This window comes from Aethalodelphis obliquidens, unplaced genomic scaffold, assembly GCF_003676395.1.
Source record: "Aethalodelphis obliquidens isolate GAN/ISIS:26980383/991018 unplaced genomic scaffold, ASM367639v1 scaffold5, whole genome shotgun sequence".
Taxonomy (NCBI): domain Eukaryota; kingdom Metazoa; phylum Chordata; class Mammalia; order Artiodactyla; family Delphinidae; genus Aethalodelphis; species Aethalodelphis obliquidens.
In genome coordinates, this window is record NW_020837949.1 from 43,977,166 (window position 1) to 43,999,711 (window position 22,546).

Consider the following 22,546-nt stretch of genomic DNA (forward strand, 5'->3'; position numbering starts at 1 on the left):
TGTCAGGACTTACTGAAGGTCATGTTCTTTGGTTTCAGCACAGAAATAATTCAGTGTGAAGCAAAGTGATAGGCAAAGAGTGGGTTTATTAGCATAGGATGCTTGTGAGGGATACAAGTAGTCAGGCAGGGGAGCACAGCTCCGAGAACAAAGAGGGCTATATTTTTATAATCAAGGAAAAAGTGGGGAGGGGAGAAGACCAGCTCCTTCCTCATTTTTGGGTAGAGGTCAAATCTTACATCATTAGTTCCTCCTTTGACCCTATATGGTCTAACCCAGACTGTAATGGCGCTATTTAAATCATATGTATATTAACGAAAGGGTAGTGACATATACTAAAATATGGTAATTCATCTCAGGTTTCAGCACAATGTCCCCTTTCACCTAGTTTCTTTCCCCTTTCCCCTTTATTCCTGTTTTGGCTTCATGCAGAAATGCTACTCTTCAAGAACCATAACTCCCTGACTTCATGTAACTAGACGTAGACCCCATATCTACTGTCTTGTGTTTTAACTATCAGGATTTGTGGTTTGAATGCACCTGGTATTCCTTCAAGGTAGAGTAAATTTTCTGCTATGTTACTGGATTCTTTTATTTTCTTTTAAACTGGATTGTTTTCTTGAATGGTCATTAGTTTACAACAGTCTCCCAAACTCCCTTAAAATTCTCTCTCTCTTTAATCCCCTAGTGGGATTTATAAACTATTTAATTATCCTACTCTGTCTCTATTAAAAAAGTAAATATTAGGAGTAAATGTATTTGTAAGTTTCCTGACACATATGAGGTACTCAATATTTCTGAAATGCAAAAAAGCCAGGATTGGCTTAGTATTAAGAAGGAGGTTGAATCCTAGGGGACTTTGAACTCAAGGGCCCACCTGTAAGGTCTTCTGAACCTCCTCACTGATGTTTGCCTTAAATCATACCTACTTCTCTAGGATCCCTGAAGCTAAAAGAGGACTTTTTGCTTTATGTATTAAATTTCATATGCCTTCCACATAATGTTTGTTAATTGTTTTTCTCCCCTATTTATCCTCTGGCTCCTATAAGGACAGAAGACATTGTAGTTCTGTTCTTTATACTGTTTTATACTCAGCAAAATGCCAGACAGTGTGCAACTAAAGTATTTGTTCAATGAATGAATGATGGGTGCTTTACAATCATTTGTTGTATGAATGAAGGATGTTCTTTCTGGCCTCTCCTGCTTAGGTTCTTTAGTTTTAAGTTCCTCAGATACAAACATAAAATATACTAAGGCAGAAAATTTGTTTGCGTTCTCTTTTCAAAAAAGAAGTGTAAAAGCATCAAGGTTTCCTAAATGTGATGTCATTAACATAGAGTGACATCTGGTGGTTGCCTGTTGGACAATGTGTTTGTGGAAGAAATAGTGAAAAAAGTCTATAGTAGACTCCTAGATATAACAGGATTTAAGAACGGTAGTAGAAAATAGGGAACATATTTAAAATCTCCCCCTCGCCCAGAAAAGTTTTTTAAAAATGTTAGTTGTGGGTTTTATTTATTTATTTATTTATTTATTTTTGGCCACACCATGCGGCAGGCGGGATCTTATTTCCCTGACCAGGGATCGAACCCATACCCCCGCCATGGAAGCACAGAGTCGTAACGACTGGACCACCAGGAAAGTCCCTTAGCTGTGGGTTTTCAATCCACTGAACTTTTAAAAGAATTGGTAGATTCCTTAAAAGAAACAAAAATAACAACAACAACAAAATTTACGAAAATTACAACACAATGAATCGGTGGCGGGAAAATCAAATTTATTTATACTGGTCTGAAGAAAGATCCTGGGTTGAAATGAGATACAACTTGGGGAAGATAAGACGACTCAAAGGTTTCCGTTTGGCAAAGTCTTCCGGGTTAGAGGAATAATTTATTTACAAGGCGGGATAGTTTTAAAGTCTCTTGGAAATTTGGAAAGTAAAGCGAGAGTCTGTCGAAACCGCAAAACGTTCAGTGAACGGAAATATTTCCCAGGATCTCATCGCCGGGGAAGGAGTGACTGGGAGCGATCCCCGTGGACCGGCCCGATCGCACTCTCGGCCTCAGATTGGTCGAGTCTGAACGGGCTGCCGGAAAAAGCGGAAGCGCGCTCTTTCAAACTCGCCTTCCCAACTTCGAGAGACGCAGACCACTTCCGGCGTAGCCATGGCGGCTAACGCTACCACCAACCCGTCTCAGCTTCTCCCTCTAGGTAACCGTTGTCGTGTTGGGGTGCCGGGGCGGGGAGCTGAAGATTAGGGTCGGGGCCCGAGGGGCAGCGCAGCCCCTGGCTGAGTGTTAGAAAAACGTATATGACCAACTGCTTTCTTCGCGGCTCTCCTCTAGGCGCCAAGTCTCTGCGGCCTCAGGCCGCCCGCGTCTCTTCGGCGTGGTGGGGTTTTCTCGAGGCAGGGACTTTTGACTCCCCAGACCAAACCGTCACCGGAAGAGGTTCACGCTTAGTGAATAAGTCGTTGGCCTTCTTTGTTGTGAGCTCGCCTTTACAGTAGTGGATAGCAGTCCCGTTCCTCAACCTGGCGTTTAAAATCCCCATCTGTTGCCTATCTGGCCGGTTGTTGAGAGAGGCACCAGGATCTGGACTGCGCCTTAAAAGAGGACTCTGGAAACTAGCTTTTCTTGCCGCTCATTCTTTCAACAGTTATTGCGCCTCTGTGCACTGGACAGTGTGATTGGGCACTATTCAACAAACTAAAATCACGGCCGTTGCCTTCAGATAGCATACAAACCAGTGCAGGAAACAGGATGCCGGGCAAATAAACATCGTACCAAATAACACTAAGCCTGCTGAAGAGATGTTCAAGCTGCTGTCAGACTACAGAGGATAGACTTTTGGGGGGTGGGGGAGACGTAGTGACGAGAAGGGATCTGTGGTGAAGACAGGCCTCTCTCTTTTTTTAAAAAAAATAATGTTCTATATCTTTATAAAATTTTTTAAATTAATTAATTAATTTATTTATGGCTGTGTTGGGTCTTCGTTTCTGTGTGAGGGGTTTCTCTAGTTGTGGCAAGCACTGTTCATCGCGGTGCGTGGGCCTCTCACTATCGCGGCCTCTCCTGCTGCGGAGCACAAGCTCCAGACGCGCAGGCTTAGTAGTTGTGGTTCATGGGCCTAGTTGCTCCGCGGCATGTGGGGTCTTCCCAGATCAGGGCTCGAACCCGTGTCCCCTGCATTAGCGGGCAGATTCTCAACCACTGCGCCACCAGGGAAGCCCAGGCCTCTCTCTTAATATTTTGTATCTGAAGGGTGATTGAGCTAGTGGATGTGGCCGTGATTGTAAAGTGTCATGGAACAAACTCTTTTTGAATGATCAGTGTATGCCAGGCGGTGTCCATTGGGGATACACTGATGAGTAAAAACAACCACCATCTCTGCTCTCATGGACCTTAGAGTCGGGGGGGTGTGGGTGGGGTTCATATGTCAATAGGATAATCTAAAATAATATTAAGCCACAGCCATGATAAATTGTTACAAAGGAGGGGTAAGTGGAGAACAGGGAAAACTTTCCTGTTAATAGAATGATTAACAGAGACATGTAGTGTAAGATCTAAAGTTTTCGAGTCAATACTTTTCCTGGTTTATATTTCACCATATGCAAGTAATAAGTGCCAATAGGCACTCACATATTTGTTGAAGTAACGAATGGGCATAATAATCTTTTCTCTCCTCCCCCCCCCCTTTTTTCTTGTTAAAAACAAATCCATAGAGCTTGTGGACAAGTGTATAGGATCAAGGATTCACATTGTGATGAAGAGTGATAAGGAGATTGTTGGCACACTTCTGGGATTTGATGACTTTGTCAGTATCCTTTTAAAAGGTGGTAGTATGGTTTTTTCTTCGGTATTTTAAAAAAAGAACTTTAGACTACTTATGGATTTTTATAATAAAAATTAATTTATTCTCATGGAAATTGTGATAGTGTTTTAAGAGGTGCGTGTACTGAAAGAAGATGAAATTACTAATCACAAACATTTTGAATTTGAGCCATTGTGTTCAATGTTATAATTAAAACTGAACAAAGGCAGAAGCCAGAGTAAATTTAACTTGGTATATTTATTTTCTTAACACCAAATTTCAGATATGGTACTGGAAGATGTCACTGAGTTGTGAGTAGTGTTGAAAATTAAGGAATTGGGCAGGGGAATCTCTTTTTAATTTAAGGCAGTTTTAGTATTGTTGAGTCAGTAAAATGATCTGTTGAGTCAGAGAACACTGCCTATTCGAACTACTCTAAAGATAGAAGTTTTACCTACTGATGTTAGTAAAATTGGATTAGAGGATTATTACCTTTATGTAACTGTCACTAAATTGCTAGGAAATTAGTAGAGACAAAGCTTTAAGGTAAAAGGTACTAAAAACAGCCAGGGATCTTAGGGCTTAGGTCAAATAAAGGAACTGATAATAAGAGCATTTAATGCTTTAAATTAATTATTCTACAACTTATATATAATAGAAAATGTAAATGATGCCTCAGTTATATTAATTATAAAGATCATGACCAGTAGCTCTGCTTTTAGATTTGAATTAATTACAGATTGGTATAATGGATAGGAATCAGTAGTAGATAATAGTAAAAAGAGTGAGGATAGTAAACATTTTAGTTCATATTTGATCTCCTTGGCAAGTTTCAGCTTTTTAGATGAAGATCAGCTCAGTGGATGTGGATCTTAGGCCAGTCAGTCCACTCTGTTGCCTTTGGGGAAGAATTTACATCACCCAGGGGTGATGTACATCACCCACTTTGTCTCTGAAAAGTGTTGGTACAGTTGCCTGACCTCATGTTCATTTATATAGAATAATTAACCTTTAATCTATTTGTTTAGTGAAATCACGCCAGAAGGAAGAAGAATTACTAAATTAGATCAAATTTTGCTAAATGGAAATAACATAACAATGGTAAGACACAGTAAAGCTATTTTTATTTAGATGTTAAGCCATTTTTGTGGGGCAGGGATTACAGAACTAACTTGCTTGACTAAGTGCTCATGGGTCCAGTGGTGCTTAAGATGGAAAATGGGTGCTCTGGTGGTCAGGGCTCTATGGCCAAACTGTTGAAGATGACATTAGGCCTAAGATAGTTTGCTTGTGCTTTTTTTTTTTTTTTGCGGTATGCGGGCCTCTCACTGTTGTGGCCTCTCCCGTTGCGGAGCAGAGGCTCCGGACGCGCAGGCTCAGCGGCCATGGCTAACCGGCCCAGCCGCTCCGCTGCATGTGGGATCTTCCCAGACCGGGGCACGAACCCATGTCCCCTGCATCGGCAGGCGGACTCTCAACCACTGTGCCACCAGGGAAGCCCTGCTTGTGCTTTTTAATCATTTGTTTTGCTAGGAATCATTGTTGAGACACTAAGTATTAATTGGTGATGTTGGAATTGTAAACAGCAGTGACATGGAGAAAATGGAAATATGGGGGAGGGGCAAAGAGGCGTGACTCCGATCAATGAGGAACTCTCAGTAGGGGTTTTTAGATTATGTAGTTCTAAACTAAATATTAAACTTTTTCCTCCTTTGCAGCTGGTTCCTGGAGGAGAAGGACCTGAAGTATGAATGGATTTCCTTGACTTATGCTAGATTCTGTTTTGTCTTATAATGACAACAAAATAGAATTTTTATTTTAACCTTTTAATGTTTGTATTCTCTGAAGCCAAGTTTTCCGTTAAAGGGAAATGCTTTGAAGATGCATTGTAAATGCCTGTTTTGTAAGTTAATCATGATTATGTTGGAAAAAGAAGAACAGTTTGTTCTTTGAAAACAAAAATAAAGGTGTTTTTGTTAACTGTCATTTTATTTATTATACTGCAATAGCCAGTGGTTGTAGTTACTTTGTCACTTGCTTTCCTGTCATTTTATGATTATTTGCTTCCTCATTTAGGTGACCATTTGATTCTCAAAACAAAAATTGTTCCAAACAAAATGATGAGCTTTGATTTTGAACAGGTGCATTAAAAAAACAAGTGCAGATAAAGTAAAAAGGAAAATATTAAACACTTTGCTGTATATTCTCTTAGACTTTCTTAATATACTCTCAGTACCCACTTTATTTTTACAAAAACTTACTCTTCCTGAATGTACTGTTTTGTAGCCTCCAGATAAGACTTTTTTTTGAATTTAAATGGGGAGAATCTTTCCGTGTCAAATATTTTGGCAGCATTAATGTGTGCATAATATTTTATTAAATGGATTTACCATAACTTATTTAGCCTATTCTTTATTACTGGCCACAGTAGTCTAACTAAATCTTTATACATTTTTATTTTTCTTAGAATAAATTCATAAATATGTAAGGTCAAAGGATAGATATTGTCATGTTGCCAACAAAAAGTTTGTGCCAACCTACATATAGTTGTAGTTTTTCATAGTACCCTTCACACACTTAACAACATTGGCTATGTTCTATTTTCTCCTCTCTTTGCCATTGTGATAGGCAAAACCTGGTATGTTTAAATTTTTAAAAAGTAATTTTGAACTGATTTGTATTTTGTGAATTACTTATATGAGGGTTTTGCCATTGAGATGCTGTTCTTTTTCTTACTAATCTGTAAGAATTCTTAATACGTTACTCTTAATCGTGCATTTTGCAATAACTTCCCCAGTTTGTAGTTTGCCTGTTGGTACTTTTGTTTGTTTGTTTGTTTGTTTTTATTTTTGGCTGTGTTGGTTCTTCATTGCTGCACACGGGCTTTCTCTAGTTGCGGCAAGCTGGGGCTACTCTTGGTTGTGGTGCACAGGCTTCTCATTGCAGTGGCTTGTTGCGGAGCATGGGCTCTAGGCACGCAGGCTTCAGTAGTTGTCGCGCGGGCTCAGTAGCTGTGGCTCGTGAGCTCTAGAGCACAGGCTCAGTAGTTGTGGTGCAGGGGCTTAGTTGCTCCGCTGCATGTGGGATCTTCCTGGACCAGGGCTCGAACCCGTGTCGCCTGCACTGGGAATGCTGTGTTCTCAAACAAGTGGGAGAGAGTTCCGGTGCTTTTTTGCCGCATAGCTTACACACTTTCCTTTTTCAGGAAGGTGAGACTAAGCCAGAAGACTGTATACCAGATGTCCCAGGCAATGAACATGCCAGGGAATTTCTGGCCCATGCACCAACCAAAGGACTTTGGATGCCACTGGGGAAAGAAGTCAAAGTCATGCAGTGTGAGTGTGGAAGGGTTTCAAGTAACACCCTCAATACGTGCAAGTTATAGACCACTGTTTACAAAAAAGTTCACTTACTTAATTTGTTCCCACCACTGCGCTGTTAAAGTCAGGGTACGAGCTCTATTCTATAGATGAGGAAGCCGCCTAACATATGTTATTAAGTGGTACAAGGTGAGGCAGAGCGGTGCTTTGACTCCAGGGCTTCTGGCTGCAAGGGCAATGGACTTCCACAGGGCTGTAGCTGCCTGCAGAGTATATGCTTCAGTATTATGCCTGTAATGGAAAGGATATTCCATGTTAAGGTTTTATCCAGGTGACCTGAGAGGAGCTCTGGGCCACAGAGGGTGGGTCTGGAACAGGTAGAGCTCTGTGTGCACACCCTCCACCGCATCAGAGCAGCAGCACCTTCATCCAGCGTAAGATGGTGTTTGAAGAAGGGGTACTGCTGCCTTTAAAGACGTTGTTTGTACAAAGATTCTTCACGCACACAATTAAAATAGTGTTTCCCAGCCCCTTTCCTTCATTCTCCTCACCTCCAAGGGACCACCTCAACCTCTTTTTTTTTTTTTTTTTTCCAACCTCTTTTAAGAAGGTTATTTTGAAGTTTAGCTCTGGACTAAACATACCAAAGGCAAAAAATTTGCTCATAAACTCACCTTGCTTTTAAAAATCCCTTCCAAATCACCGAGCATCAATCAAAGTCATAATAGCCAAGAGTTAAGATGTGACATTACCCCACCTTTAAGTAGAAGTGGTAGGCTTAAATATTTCTTGAGTCTAATGGTTTTAGGACTAAGACTGGAACTTATTTAAACTTCCCTGGGGCTCTTATGCATCCCATTCTTCACTTACCTGCTTGCTTCATTCTTTGCACCCCAGAGGTAATCATCTCCCAAAGCTCTCCTTTGGGCCCTTCCTCCCTCCCCACTCCTGTCAGCTGTGCCCCCGCCAGTCATAGGATGGTCCAAACTCAAGCTTCAACCAGGTGTGGGGAGGCTGCTAGTCCAGTCCCTCAATCTCACCATTTTATGCCCCTCCCACCATAACCCACACAGCAAAGCAAAACAACTTTTCCCAACTTCTGACTCCAGCCTTCTTTTAAAGATTCAATTCTGTTAGTCCTCTCACATATCTTTTACTCCCATGTGAATCAAAACCCTCACCACTTTGTTTTGTTGAATGAAACTGGTTTTCAGCCATATAGGCACTCTTCACTCTAATTTCTCCTATAAAATACTGCTGGTTGAAATTCCTACGGCACATTTGTCTCATTTCTCTACTCAATCTGGATTAGCCCCTTGCCTACAGGATAATAATCTACAAGTGAAGAGAAACACTACTACTTTACCCCATTCTCCTATTTCCCAATTCCTCTGCCAGTCTTCCCTTCTCTGGCAGGATGGTCTCGAGAGGAACCCTGCTCTGACTGCCCATTTGAGCTCACGCTACTGTCTCCCTTCCCACTCCAAACTTGCTCCTCTTTTGTCTCCAAACCACAGAAACTAAAACTGTGTCGAAATTCTCTGCCTCCACATAGACTGCCCATTCTCATCAATCCAGCTAGACTGATGTCCTCCTGACGATCTCAGCCCAACTCTCCTTACCGCCACCATCCAGCTCTTTATAATCTAATAGAGCACTTTGTTTCACATTACATTGCAATTTCCTAGAATGCAGGAATTCTAACTTGGGATTCTTTTTGCAAATCCTATGAATATGGGCACCTACAGCTTAAGGGAAAACATACTTAAAAATGGAGAAATACTATTGATTCACAGCTGCCTTTGCATCCAGGACCCAGTATGGAACCACCGCAGACAACCAAATAAGATGAACCCCCTAGTCACTTACATTCCAGTGGTTTGTGAGAGGCTCTCCTGGACTCCAGTCCCTCTGGCTTGGGCATAGTATGTTTTCTTCGGAGGGTGACACCAGTGCTTTCATAGCCATCCTGTCGTTTCAGCTGGTAAACCACAGGGACGACGTGCTCATATTCATCACCAGCTTGTAATAACCTGTACTTACTTCTGGTGGGCCAGACCATAAGTTGGGGAGGGACAGAGCACTCAGGTGGCATCCTGATTATCCTTCCAGCCTTCAGATAAGACCTTCCTTTGGAAGATGTCAGAGGGCCCTGTGGACTCACTTCTTCAAGGAGGCATTCTACCTTGTGCATTACATCTTCAGCTTCCAACTCAGAGTCTTCTGAATCCTCAGGAAGCACGATGGTCAAGGCAGCGCTTTTCTGCAGCAAATAGGCTGTCTTAACATTTGAGACGCTGCTCAGGTCTTTCAGCTTCCTGCCTTGCACAGTCTTTCTAGTCTCCGCACACCTTTTCAAGTTCTCTTTAGGCACCTCCCCAATCTCATCATTCACCATCACTTCATCTTTGTCTGCACTTAATTTCCTATTTGTGACTGGCTTTCTCCATGACCCCTTGGTTTTGCAGTCTGGTGAGGCCCCTTCATCTCTGCAGGGCATTTGCTGGGGGGATTTCTCTACCTGTGCTTCATACCAACTCATGTCGCAATGGATGCCCTCTTCTACTTTGGTAAACTGGGCCGACCAGGTAGGGGAGGGAATGTGCCCCTCATAGTTACTGTTCTCTACCTCACCTTCATCTTCATCTTCATCCTGGTTCCTACTCTCCAGCTGCTCTGCTCCCTTTCTCATTTCCCACTGGATGCCATCAACCTACTCTGTACAGGGTGGAAGGAGGGGAGAAATAATGACACTCCTCATAGAGGCTATGAGAGTCACCTCCAGAGGGCATTTGCTGGGGGTATTCCTCGAGCTGTATGCCCTCACCTACTTCATTCGGCAGGGGGACAGGGGAAATTACAGGGGAATAAAAATACTCCTCGTAACTATCAGAATCATCATCATCATCAGTTTCAAAGAGGTCCCTGTACTTCCACCGTGGTCCTTCACTGCTTTCTGATGATGGCTCAGGCTGTGCATCATAGCACTGACCCATGGCACCCTGAGTGGCCTCATCTACTTTGTTGACCTGAGCCAACCAGGTCGGGGAGGCAATACCTCCCTCAGGATAGCTAATGTTCTCTACCTCTTCCTTTTCACCCACATTCTCAGGGCAGAATGTATTCACAGGGATACTGGTCACCCTTCCTATGTCATGGCTGTTGCCTTCTGAGTTAACATCTTGTTTTTCATTCAAGTTTTCAGCCTGTTGAGGTTCAGTTTCTGTTTGTGTGTCTTTTGTTTTTGTTTCTTCCCAGTAGCCACCATATTGTTGGAATTGTGCCATGTTATAAAACATAGGAACCATGGGTCTTTGGTTGAGAGTAGTGGGCAATGGGGACTGAAGGACGAGGAAGCTAGGATACTCACTGAGCACCACAGGATATGGAAAATACAGACTGCATTTGTGAAACCTAGAAAGAGAATGGAATAGTTAGCTATTTTGTCTCCTGCAGCTGGTCACAACATTCAGCCAGTACACACCACACCTGTACAGTCAAAACTGTTCAAATCCACCACAGGACTACCACTTAGTCTTCTGTTACCAAAGGCAAGGTCTTAAAGTCCTCCCAAGTCCTTACATGAATAACTACTAACAACTTTCTTAACCCATCTCCCACACATCTCACAGGCCTGTAATGCATTTTGCTTCCAGAACAATCTTTCTGAACAATCTGTGATCCTCACAGTATTTGAATGGCTTATCATTGCCTGTCAGGATAACGAGGAACAATGACCACATTTCTTAGGATGGCGTCATCTAGTTTCTCAGGGTATCATCTCATTAAGATGGTCCAATAAGGACCTTGCCATAGACGGGTTCTTCCACATAAGGCAACTCCTCTTTTCCTACCTTCCCTGCTACCAAACTGCTACCAAAGCCTAATCATTTTACAAAGGGAATCCTGCCAACACATGGACCTTGAGGCATTTTGGTAAGAAAAATCAGTTGGACAGAAAAAGGCAAATGCTGTATGATCACTTATGTAAATATATGGAAAAAGTGGAATCACAGAAGTAGAATGGTGGTTGACAGGCCCCGGGTGTGGGGGAACGGGGAGACGTTGGCCAATGGCAAAAACTCCTCTAATTCAGCTTATTATTCAGAAGACAACACAGGCAAAGAGAAGTTAAATATTTACTAAAATCATTCCATTTTTAAGAACATAATTCAGGGAATTCTGTGGTGGTCCAGTGGTTAGGACTCTGCACTTTCACTGTCGAGGGCGTGGGTTTGATCCCTGGTTGCAGAACTAAGATCCCACAAGCCTCAGGACGTGGCCAAAAACAAAAACAAAAAAAAACAACCCCCCCCGTCCCCCATAATTCAGCCCTCTCTTTCAATTCTACAGCACTGTGTACTCCATGTCTTAAATATTTAAAAGGTGGTAGACATTCTGGATATGTAAAATGCTTGGAAGTCACTTACTCCCAAAACAGTAAATAAGCTAATATATCACAAACTCTTCTCAGATCATTCACAGCAATGGGTGTACAGGGAAGACTGCTACCCCCAGTATTGGAGAGACGTGAACAGACAATCACAACATACAGGAACACAAACCCTGTAGGGATCTCATCCCCATCTAGCCCACCGGAAGTGGCTTCACTCCTGGAATTCCAGGTTTCACAAGACAATATATCCTATAAATTTCTTCTCACTAAAATCTGAGTCATGTTGCAATTAAGAAAAACCGAGTACAAATCTTATTCCTACTTCCAGCACTTACCTCTTTAATTCTCCTAAACCACAACTCTAAAGGAGAAATAAAATATTGTAAACCTTAAGGGTGTAGAAAAACCAGGGGTATATAGCAGCTCAGCCTGTGAATTCCAAGAATGTTTAAGATACAATATGGGGACTTCCCTGGTGGTGCAGTGGATAAGAATCCACCTGCAAATGCAGGGGACACGGGTTCGAGCCCTCCGGGAAGATCCCACATGCCGCGGAGCAACTAAGCCCGTGCACCACAACTACTGAGCCTGCGCTCTAGAGCTCGAGAGCCACTACTACTGAGCCCGTGCACCAGAGCTACTGAAGCAGGGTGTGGAGGTCGCGGGAACAGACTGGCCTGTGGGGAGGGGGGTGGTAGGAGACGCGGAGCCGGGGGCCTGGACTCCCGGACTGAGGAGGGGTTCGGCCCGGGTGGAGGCTGGGGGGCAGGCTGGAGAGGCTGTGGACAAGGGCGGTGCAGCCGAGGCCTAGGCCGCGTCTCCCAGTGCAGCCGCGGGGCCTGGCCCCTGGCGTTTGGCGCCCGGCACTAGGTACCCCGCGCCTCCAGGGCCTCATCTTCCCACGGTGCTCCTGCCTGGGGAGCCAGACTTGCTCAGCAAGACGCGGGCCCGGGCCTCTGGGCGCTGCTCCCCTGGTTGAAACGCACGCAGGGCAGCCTCCGCGTGTCCCCATCCCAGGCGAGCGGGAAGAGAAGGTAAGGGACCTCCACCCAGGCTCCCAGTTCTGATGGGGGACAAGGACGACTTTCTTCCTTTACAGCACTTTACAGGGCAGAGTGCGGCTGTCCTTTGCTAACTACAAATACCTGCTTTTCAGCCTGGGATATGAACTCTTCAGGAAACAACGACAATTTTGAGGGCAGTAACTCCAGACATTTCTTTTATGTGCACCCCGTGGCCCAGCAGCTTCACCTGAGTCCCTGGTACCAGAATGCTGTCTATAATCCGTTCTCCATTCCTGGGGCAGGTAAGGAATCTGAATCCCCAAAGAGGTTCAGTGGGATTAGGGACCCTCCCTGTGAGCCAAAGCCTGAAGGTTTCTAACACCTGCGTCCATTACCGCCCTTTCCTCACCCTGTCCTCAAACCAGAGAGACTGTAGCAGTGCATGGGCAGTGTTTGTTGTTCAGGTTAATAGGAAACATTCGAATTCTAGCTATATGCCAGTTACTCTGCTAAATGCTAGAAACAGGTTCTCTCATTGACCTCAGCAGCCCATGAGCTAGGTACTGTTGCTATCCTAGCTCCCCAAATGAGGGAGCTGAGGCTCCCAGTCAGTGACTGGCCCAGGGTCACAGAGTAATCCAACCAAAGTCCCCTCGTGTGTGAGGCCAGAGGTGCCTTAGTGCTCCTAGTCCCTGTACTTTTTGGACATGGCCTAAAAGATTCTAAAAGCTATTATGGTGATGTCAGAAAAGTATGTTGGAGGAAGATGACAAGCAAGACTTGATAATGTTTGGAAGGTGGACATCTAGTGTTTCATTCAGTACATGGGGGAGGGGGCTTTAGGCAGGCAGGAGGATCCATGGGGTGATTCTCCCATCTCACCTCTCCAAGTAGGAAAGATAATGTTAAACTTGCTCTTCTGAGTATCCTGCTGGAGATAAAGCATGTTGTAAATATTATGCAGCTTTTCCAGGTAGAAAACTAGGTGTGATAAGGAGAGCTTCTGAATTCACCACTGTTGCCAGCTGAATAGTAGTCTCAGTCTGAGCAACAGGGACCTGTGCCAGCGTATGGCCTGTGACCTACAATTCTTCACTGTGCCTCTACCTGCCAGATGTTGGACTAGCACCTCCACATGAGCCAGCTCCTTCAAGAAATCTTACCGTTTATAAACCCTTGGCTCTGTTTCTCTGCAGATTCCTTAATTAGTACAGATGTTGAAATGCCGTCTTGAAATGGTGCAGAGACAGGAATTGTGTGAGGAAAAGTACAGCATACGGGGGGGGGGGAGTTTTCTGAGAAGAAGAAATTCATATTGTATCTTTTTATTTTTAAAGATTTTAAATTTTATTTATTTCTGGCTGGGTTGGGTCTTCGTTGCTGTGCGCGTGGGCTTTCTCTAGTTGCGGTGAGCGGGGGCTACTCTTTGCTGTGGTGCGCAGGCTTCTCATTGTGGTGGCTTCTCTTGTTGTGGAGCACAGGCTCTAGGCATGCGGGCTTTAGTAGTTGTGGCTCACGGACTCTAGAGCGCAGGCTCAATCGTTGTGGCACAAGGGCTTAGTTGCTCTGCGGCATGTGGGATCTTCCTGGACCAGGGCTTTGCATTGGCGGGTGGATTCTTAACCACTGCGCCCCCAGGGAAGTCCCCCAAATATATTATTGATAAGCGTTGAAAACAGTGATGACCATTAAAAAAATAAATGGATAAAGGTCTCACCTCTTTGACTAAGGACATATAGATTCTGATAAGGAAGAGTGCATTTTATTGTACTGGGTCAGTTTCAAGATTGAGTTTTTCATTTTGTAAAGATAAAAATTATACCTATTAAGAAAAAATAATCCATACCTAAATACTGAGTCAGTGAAATATAGAAAGCAAGGATTAATGGTGATTAGGTGACCAGCCTGGTCCTGGTGCCCTGTGCTTCCCACTCACTGACATCTCTAAGTGGTGAAGCTGGCGGTTGATCTCAGGTCAGCCTGATGCCCAAATCTGCTCTCTGTCTGCTCCAGTCACAGGAGTGTGAGGTCATTTGGCATTAGACTGGAACAGAGAATGGCTGGTAAATACTGCGTCTACTTTATTCAAGGTTGTCCCTGACTGAATCTTAGGCTGTTAAAACATTTTGTTCCTGAACCTAAGAAAAATCATGCGTGACATCAGCTGGCCGCCGGAGGGCACTGTGGAACAGGCTAAGAGTTGCTGAAGCCAAGGGTGTTTCGTTTTCCCCAGATCCTGCATTCCAAATCAGGTTCTGGTTTTCTACTCTGCTGTACTTACTTTGGGATCACACCACAAGGGCAGGTAGAGGGTTGAGTCCATACTATTTTACACTTATTTTTGAAAAGGAGGAATCTTTTGCTTCATATTTTCTACATGAGGTGCTGTAAAAAACTGTCTCTAAGTATATAATGCTGTGGATGAAAACCTGGGCTCTAGAATCAGGTTCACGTCGACTCTAGTCCCAATCAATCATTTATTAGTTGTGTGAGTTTAGGCGGCTACTTAATGTCTCTGGTTCCAACCCCTCATTTGTAAATTGGGAAAAATAACTACCTCTCAGGGTTGTAAAAACTAAGATAATACATGTAAAGCATCTAGTATAGCTTTCAGTCATATAGTAAGTGCTCAATAAATGGCAGTAGTCATTACTACTATTTTTAAGAGACCCTGGATCAACTTACTTTTATGGTTTTCCTGTCACAGCAATTCCATTTCAACAATTCAAGCTGTCACACAGTCCACAACATTTCCCCCAAGAATTGAGCCCTTTGTCCTCTTTGAATCTTCTACCACAAAGCTCAGTGCCTGGGCACAAGGGTTCATGTGATTTGTTGAACTAAGTGGTGTCAGTAAAGCTATCTTTTAAGACGAGCCCGAGAAAGTGGGCTTTATTACTTGGAAAATGGCTGAACTTGCAGAGCAGTTAGCTTTAAGGTTAGCAGAGGGAGTAAAATAAAGAGACAGGGAGATTTAAAAATATTCATGTTTATCATGAATAATGCAGTCATTTACTCAGCACCTACTTTGTGTCTGCCCTCCGGAAGCTCACTGCGTGGCCGGGAGACACATCTCCCTAACTGTGATACAGTGTGATGAGTAGGTTAGCTTTTGGAGCACATGGAGAGAGAGGAATGGGTTCTGCTTGTGGTGGGAGTGGGAAGCTGGAATACAGAGTACTGCTGAAAATCGGATCTGGCTCAGAACTGAGCCCTGGCAACATCTGGACGGTGGGGTTAAGGTATTCCCTTCTCTAAAGGATCTGTTTGTACCCTCCAGTTTACAAGGAGGATGGGGAGTCTTTTGGAGGTTGTAGGTTCAGACCCATTCAGGCTTATCTGATGCGTTTGGAAGAGAGGGGCTACATATTGGGTCGGCCAAAAAGTTCGTTTGGGTTTTTCTGGTGAAATATGGAAAAACCCGAACGATCTTTTTGGCCAACCCAATACCAATACAGGTTGAAGGGAGGGATTTCAGAGGTCTTGCAATTTCATCAGAGGGGAACAAAGAGTCATAAGTATGAGGAAGTGGCTTCAGAAAGAAGCTGAGGATCAGCAAGAAGTGTGAAGGTCCTAGGAAACTCATCCTAACTCATGCCCCCAGGGATGCATGTCCTGAGGAGGGAAGGGAGTGTCTAAGAGAATGTAAGAGCTGTCTCTCCAAACTCTGTATACATTGTGGGCCTGACTTTTTCTCTTGAGCACTTTGATAGGAGTCCTGTGTCACTAGGACTATGTCAGTCACATGCAGGCAAAGTGGGCAGCTGAACAGCTCAGAAAGAGGCATGAAAAGGCAATCAGGAAACCTGACTTTGTCGCCAAGTGGCTGTGTAACCTCAGGCAAGTCACCTCTGTTTTTTAGGACTTCAGTTTTCTCATCCATAAAACAGGAGTTGAATTGGATGTTTGGGTTTCCTTCCAGTACTCAACTCTCCACCTTTGGTTGTCTTCATTTCAGCAGAAGAGAAAATCAGTCAAGGGCCTGAGGTCCAAGTGGGGAGGAGGGGTGGTTAACCGTAAGTGACAGGTCATGTCTGCAAAGCCCAGGCGTGCTCATTCTTCCCTCCTGTCAACAGCCACCCCATCACTGCCAGCTGTGGTGTGTTTGGAATCTGTTCTGTGTTGGTAGCCATTGGGAATTGAGGGCATGTTTCCACATCTGCGGATTTTCCCATGACTTCTTGTCCCATGGGAATCTAGTGGTTTTTGGATACTGTGGCTTGTCTTTTAAAGCTATGATGCTTCCTGTTCTCCTTGCTGCCTCTTCCTTTTCTGTTCTGTTCCAATGAGAGTGAACCTGAAAACTGTCAGAGTGGAAACCACATGGAGAGGAGTCATGGTCTGGTGTAGAAGCTCTATCACTTATTCACTGAGTGAACTCAGGCAGGCCATTTATCCTCTTTGGGTCTTGGTTTCCTCATCTTTTAAACCAAGACAAGAACTCATGCCTTTCCCATTCTATACAGGTGTTCTGAAGATGCAGGGGTCTCACAGATGTGAAATGCTTTAACTTGGCCAACTGTATGTATTGACATGGGGTCCGATTCTGGATTCCTCTTCATTCATCATTGGATACCAGCTGGTAACATCCTGGTTGACTTTTGAATCTATACGCCACAGCTTTCCAAAAAGAACTGTGGCATCGACCAGAATGCCTGCAAAATAATTGATCACTCTATTTTCTATAAAATAGAGAAATAGAGTAGAAGATCATGACCATGGAGTGTGGTGAATCATAGATATGTGGGTCATGGGCTCACATGCTTCCCCTGATCTCTGGGAAGGAGTCTGTTTACTTCCTTTTAAGTATTTGCTTTTGTCTCCTAATTGCAACTTCTTGGGCCGTGGGCCCCATTAACACTTCTTCAGAGCAGCCCTGTTATTTGTCATTGGTTTTAGCCATCTTCATGGTCACCGTCTCATGGGGGTAGTAGGAAATGGGAAGGACCTTACTTTTCCCTCTGCTAAAGTGCCTGGAGAGCATCTCTTAGTGATTGCAGCTGGAAGTGTGACATTTAATTAGTGGAGAAAATTGAGTCAGAGAAGATGCAGGCTGTGTGGGCAAGAGGGTGAGAAAAGGCTGGGGGAGACGTGATATGCTCAGTGGGGCAATTTGGCCCAGGTGTTCTCCCAGATCCAGATTGGGTGTTCACATCACCACAGGTGGAGATTACAGAAGCTTCAGGAATTTTCCATAGTGATGGGAACCACAAGTGAACCCTCAGGGACGCCTAGTTTCTTCTATCCTACCCTTGCTTTATTTGGGAAAGCAAATGATGACTCCCCCCTCTCTTCCGAGAGGTGAGGACCTCACCCAATGAAGCCTGGCCTCCTGCTGGCCTCCTCACTGGTGCTTGGAGATGACACAAGCTTGCACTGAGAGCTGTGGTCTCTTAGAGCACAGGATCCAGAGTGTGATGAGTTGGAAAGGAGCTTCAGCACCTCTATGCCCAGTCCTGCACCTTATAGAAGAGGAGACCTAGGTCCAGAGAGGGGCATTGACTTGCCTACGGGACTTAGGGGCTGAGCTGGAACCGGTGCTTAGGTCATTGACACCTGGTTCAGAGCTCTTGGCTATGCCACTCCATCTCCATGACTGGATGGTGATGTTTGGGTTACACTGGATAAAATTACCCCCTCTCTCCCAGAAGCTGAATGAAATCGCTTGTGTCTGAGCACCTGCACTTCTCCATGTGTGTCTTAGAGATATGCATTCCCAGTTTATTTCAAAAGTACTATTTCTTCCCTGCAGGCACAGGATTAATTGTAGTAATGCCTCATCTGCCTCTGGGCCCCTGGTACCTTGAAAAAGGCTGACAGTCTGCAGCAGGAGCTAAAGAGTGCAGGGGGACCAGGAGGAGGGGCTTAGATGGAACAGGAGGCAGAAAGGAAGAGGGCCCAGTATGGAACTTAAAGGAGAAGTGGGGATCTGCCTTCTAATACTTGCTCTGTTGTGTGCAAATTTGGCAAATTCCATTTCCTTCTCAGTCCCCCTTTACCATTTCCCAGTCTCTTTTCTTAGGCTAAGCAAGATGAGACCAAAAGATAATGCTAAAAATAACTCCGTTCTTTAATAAATTACTTTTTATCTTTATGATTTTGATTATTCCTCATGGGTCAATGACACTTGATAGAAAAGTGAACTCCCCACCTGTGGCTTAAAGCCAAACCCAGGTTTCAGCTTTGAGGGGATTCCTGAGGGTATCCCATTAATAACCCTGAAGTCCTTAGGGAAGAATGAGATGCAGATTCTAGTCGGGATCTCCATCACTCAAGCAGGGGACCCAGCCATTTTGTAAATCAACTAAGAGAGTAGGTGGCCAGGAATTCGGGAAATTGTGCTCACCTTTTCACTCGAGTGGTTCTGCAGGGCAGGACAGATGGGCACAACTCTACGCATTGGCAGATGATTTAGAGGGTGTGGTGTAAACGTCCTGCCCTTGCGGGCTTGTCCTAGCTCACAGCCACCAGCCAAGTGATCTTGAGTAGGTGACATTTAGTGTGGTTTTTGCTTTGTGTCAGACACTCTCCTAAGCACACTGCTCCTCACAATGACCCAGTGAGAGGGGATGTATTATTGTCCCCTGTATCAGTCAGGGTTCTCCAGAGAAACTGAACCAATATGCGATCTCTCCGTATCTCTATCTCTATAGATCTATTATGTACCCATTATCTATCTATCTATCTATCTATCTATCTATCTATCTATCTACCTACCTACCTACCTACCTACCTACCTACCTACCTACCTATCTCAAGGAATTGGCTTACACAACTGGCAAGTCCTAGGTCCGTAGGGCAGATCAGTAGGCTGGGGCAGGAGCCTATGTTGCCAGAGACAGAATTTCTTTCTCTGAGAAACCTCAGTTTTGGCTCCTAAGGCTGTTCACCTAATTGGATGAGACCCGCCCACAATACTGAGAGTAGTCTCCCTCATTTAAAGTCAATTGATTGTACCTGTTAACCACATCTACAAAATATCTTCACAGCAACACCTAGATTAGTGTTTGATTAAATAGCGGGGCACTACAGCCTAGCCAAGTTGACACATGCAACTGACCACCACAAACCCTTTTACACATGAGCAAACTGAGGCAGAGAGTTCATGTCCAAGGTCTGGGCTGGGATGTGACAAGGTTAGAATTTCAACCCAGGCTCCTCAGCTGTGCCCTTCCCCGTTGTGTTGCTCCATGGCCTAACTGATTGTGGTTTCCTCAAGTACAGATGAAGCTAATACTGCCTGCCTCTTTCTACTCACAGGATTCCTGTACTTACTTATGTGCTTTTATTCTCTCATTCCAAATTGGATTCGAGGAAGCTCTGAGAAATCAACAAGTGAATTTCCATAAAGGTATTTTGAAGACGATGATGAGAAAAAATAAACCAACACTGACCGTGCGCCTATATGTGCCAGACACAATGGCAGCGTCTGCACGTTTGTTGTCTAATTTAATACTCAGAAAAAATGCAAATCCTCCATTCCTCAATGTTCTTTGAGGGCAACTAGACCTTGCTCGTATCCTTGTTGCTTTTCACAGGGCTGGGAGCAGTGGAGATACCCATTAAATGCCTATGAATCAATGGAATTATTGCCCAGTGGTGAAACATGAGACCAAGGTGATGGTTGCTAAGAGCTTCTTGGGCGGGGCAAAGGATTTTATATGGGATCCAATCTCTTGTAGGAGCTGAAAAAATAATCCCAGCTCATGTTGCCTTGAGAGGGAAGGAGGAGTCTTCTCCAGAGACTCATAGGGGAAATCATCTGCAGGTGAACTTGCTAAAATTATCCACTCCTTTGGTGCAACACAGTCCCCAGGCTGGAAAGCACGGCCACATATGTCACCTGGACTCTTTAAAGCTTGCTTGTCCTGTAGGCAAAGTCTCTCCACTTAATGAGTACTGAATTCCTTTAATCCCCAGCCCTGGAAAGTGTTCCCCTGGAGGGAGGTAACACGAGTAGATTTCTTCTCTGGTTTGTTCTACATCAATCCCTCCTCATATAAACCCAAAGCAGCAAAATAGCTGGCCTGACATGAAAAGGGCTTTGTGTTACGTGGACGTGTCTTAAGGAGAGGTTTACCTGTAGGCAGGGTTTAGGTACTAATATGTTAGTATTAGAGAAGATATTCTGGCCAACAATCAGGTTTATTTTACCTTTGGCTCTGGGAGGACTGGGGCTTTCTGAAGTTCCCAAGAATGTAAACTTGGGTCTTTTGATCTAAGGGAAATGTGCTGAGAGGTGAAGAGGCACTGGCTTCTCGTCATGCGTTAGGAGGAAAGGGTGTGAGGTTTTGGCGTTAACCATGCGTGGTTTGAGTCTTGGCTGTGTCAATTCCTAGACATTTGAGATGGAGCAAGTTACCACCCTTTCCAGGTCTGTTTCCATATATATATGTATGTGTATATGTATATGTGTATATATAAGTATATGGGGATGTGTATGTATATGTACAATATATAGCATTGGGAGGACATTGTGAAAAACATAGGGCTGTTTTGATCATCACCATGAGACAATATATGTACAGAACTGGGCCTGTAGTTAGGTACTCAGTACATGTCGAGTCTTACCCTTTCCAGAACCACTGCTGGGGGCTTGCCCAAGCCATGCCTCCCCTGTTGCTGATTGAATCTAGATGAAATCTAGTTAGAATGGACACCAGGAACATCTGAGAGGAGAGACTGTAGTTGAAGTGTGGAAATTGAGGGCCTGCCTGGGGAGTGTGTTCTGGGAAATGTAGTGGATGCTGTCAATGCCCCTTGTAATTATCCCCTTGGACCTGGAGGTCACTTGTAACTTGGGCGGAGTTTTCCATATCACACCAATGACCTCCTACCTCAAGCACATGATTCTTTCTGTTTAAAGGTTTTCTCTGGCCTGGTGAGCATGGTTTGTTCTTCTTTCTCAGGGCTTTGTTATGTGTGGGTATGAGGCTGGCACCTGCTGTAGCTATCTCCTTGCCAGTCTGAGAATGAAGCTAAGACATGGAGGAGGTCAAAGAAATGGAGAAAGAACCACCCTACTTCTGGTCTTGCAGTTTAGTGGAAGGAATGCATTCCTTATAATAATTTAAGCTAATTTGGGTTGGAATTTTCTATTTTATTGTTGTTTTGCTGCTGGAAGTATGCTAATCAATACAGAACTCTCAACCAATGAACCACAAGAATAATCGTGTTCAGATCAAGTCTTCAGTATCCAGAATCTGTCACCCCTCTTCCATTTGTCCTATGTTTTTCTCATTCTATTGGGATTAATCCCAGTAGATAGTATTCTCATATCAAGGCCTCTGACTCTACTTTTGCAGTTGTTTGCAAAAAGTTCATGTTTACTGCGATTTTCATCAATTGATTTCTATTAAGGGTTGTTTCCTCTAATCTGTTTTGCAAAATGCTGAGGTGTTCTGTTTTTGCTTTTCTGGGAGTGGCTCTTATCTTTTTGCTTTGCTGAGAAGCACTCTCTCCATCTGATGCTTCGTCTGGTGACTGTTCTCAACCTTAATGAACTTTCTCTGCTTTACTGCTATACTCTCTGTGGCAAGAAGAGATCCTTTCTGATGGGGGTCTTGTCTGGGCACAGAATGAAATCCCCACCCCATTGCATAACACTGTGACATTTCCTGTAATATGGTCTACATCCTCTCTGGCAGGAGTAGCACAAGGATGTGCCTGAACTCGAGGGCTCTTAGTACAGGGGCTAAATAAACACACAGGCCTTTTTTGTTTTAAAGGTTTTCCTGCTAATCATAGGGAAGGAGCAGCCAAAGTAACACATATGGGGAAATTACAGTGGTTCAAGAAATCTCAGAAAAGTTCCAATAGTAGTGGTTTTATCGTCTGTACTAAATTATTCTCAGATCATTTTCTTTTTATGTTGTAGTCCTTTTCTTTGCTACTACTAATTATACTCTGAATTTAAAAAAAGTTTTGACTTTAGAACTCAATAAAAAACAGAAGGATGGGGCTTCCCTGGTGGCGCAGTGGTTGGGAGTCCGCCTGCCGATGCAGGGGACATG

The 22,546-nt window shown here is 44.1% G+C and overlaps 1 protein-coding gene across 1 annotated transcript; it reads left to right on the forward strand.

The window, feature by feature from the left end:
• The first annotated feature begins 2,080 nt into the window (after positions 1–2,080).
• LSM5 (LSM5 homolog, U6 small nuclear RNA and mRNA degradation associated) lies at positions 2,081–5,799 on the forward strand. The gene is made up of 5 exons (XM_027102253.1): positions 2,081–2,211; positions 3,725–3,820; positions 4,097–4,124; positions 4,842–4,914; positions 5,532–5,799. The coding sequence occupies exons 1-5, from the start codon at positions 2,166–2,168 to the stop codon at positions 5,562–5,564; spliced, it is 276 nt and encodes a 91-aa protein (XP_026958054.1). The 5' UTR covers positions 2,081–2,165; the 3' UTR covers positions 5,565–5,799.
• The last annotated feature ends 16,747 nt before the right edge of the window (positions 5,800–22,546 follow it).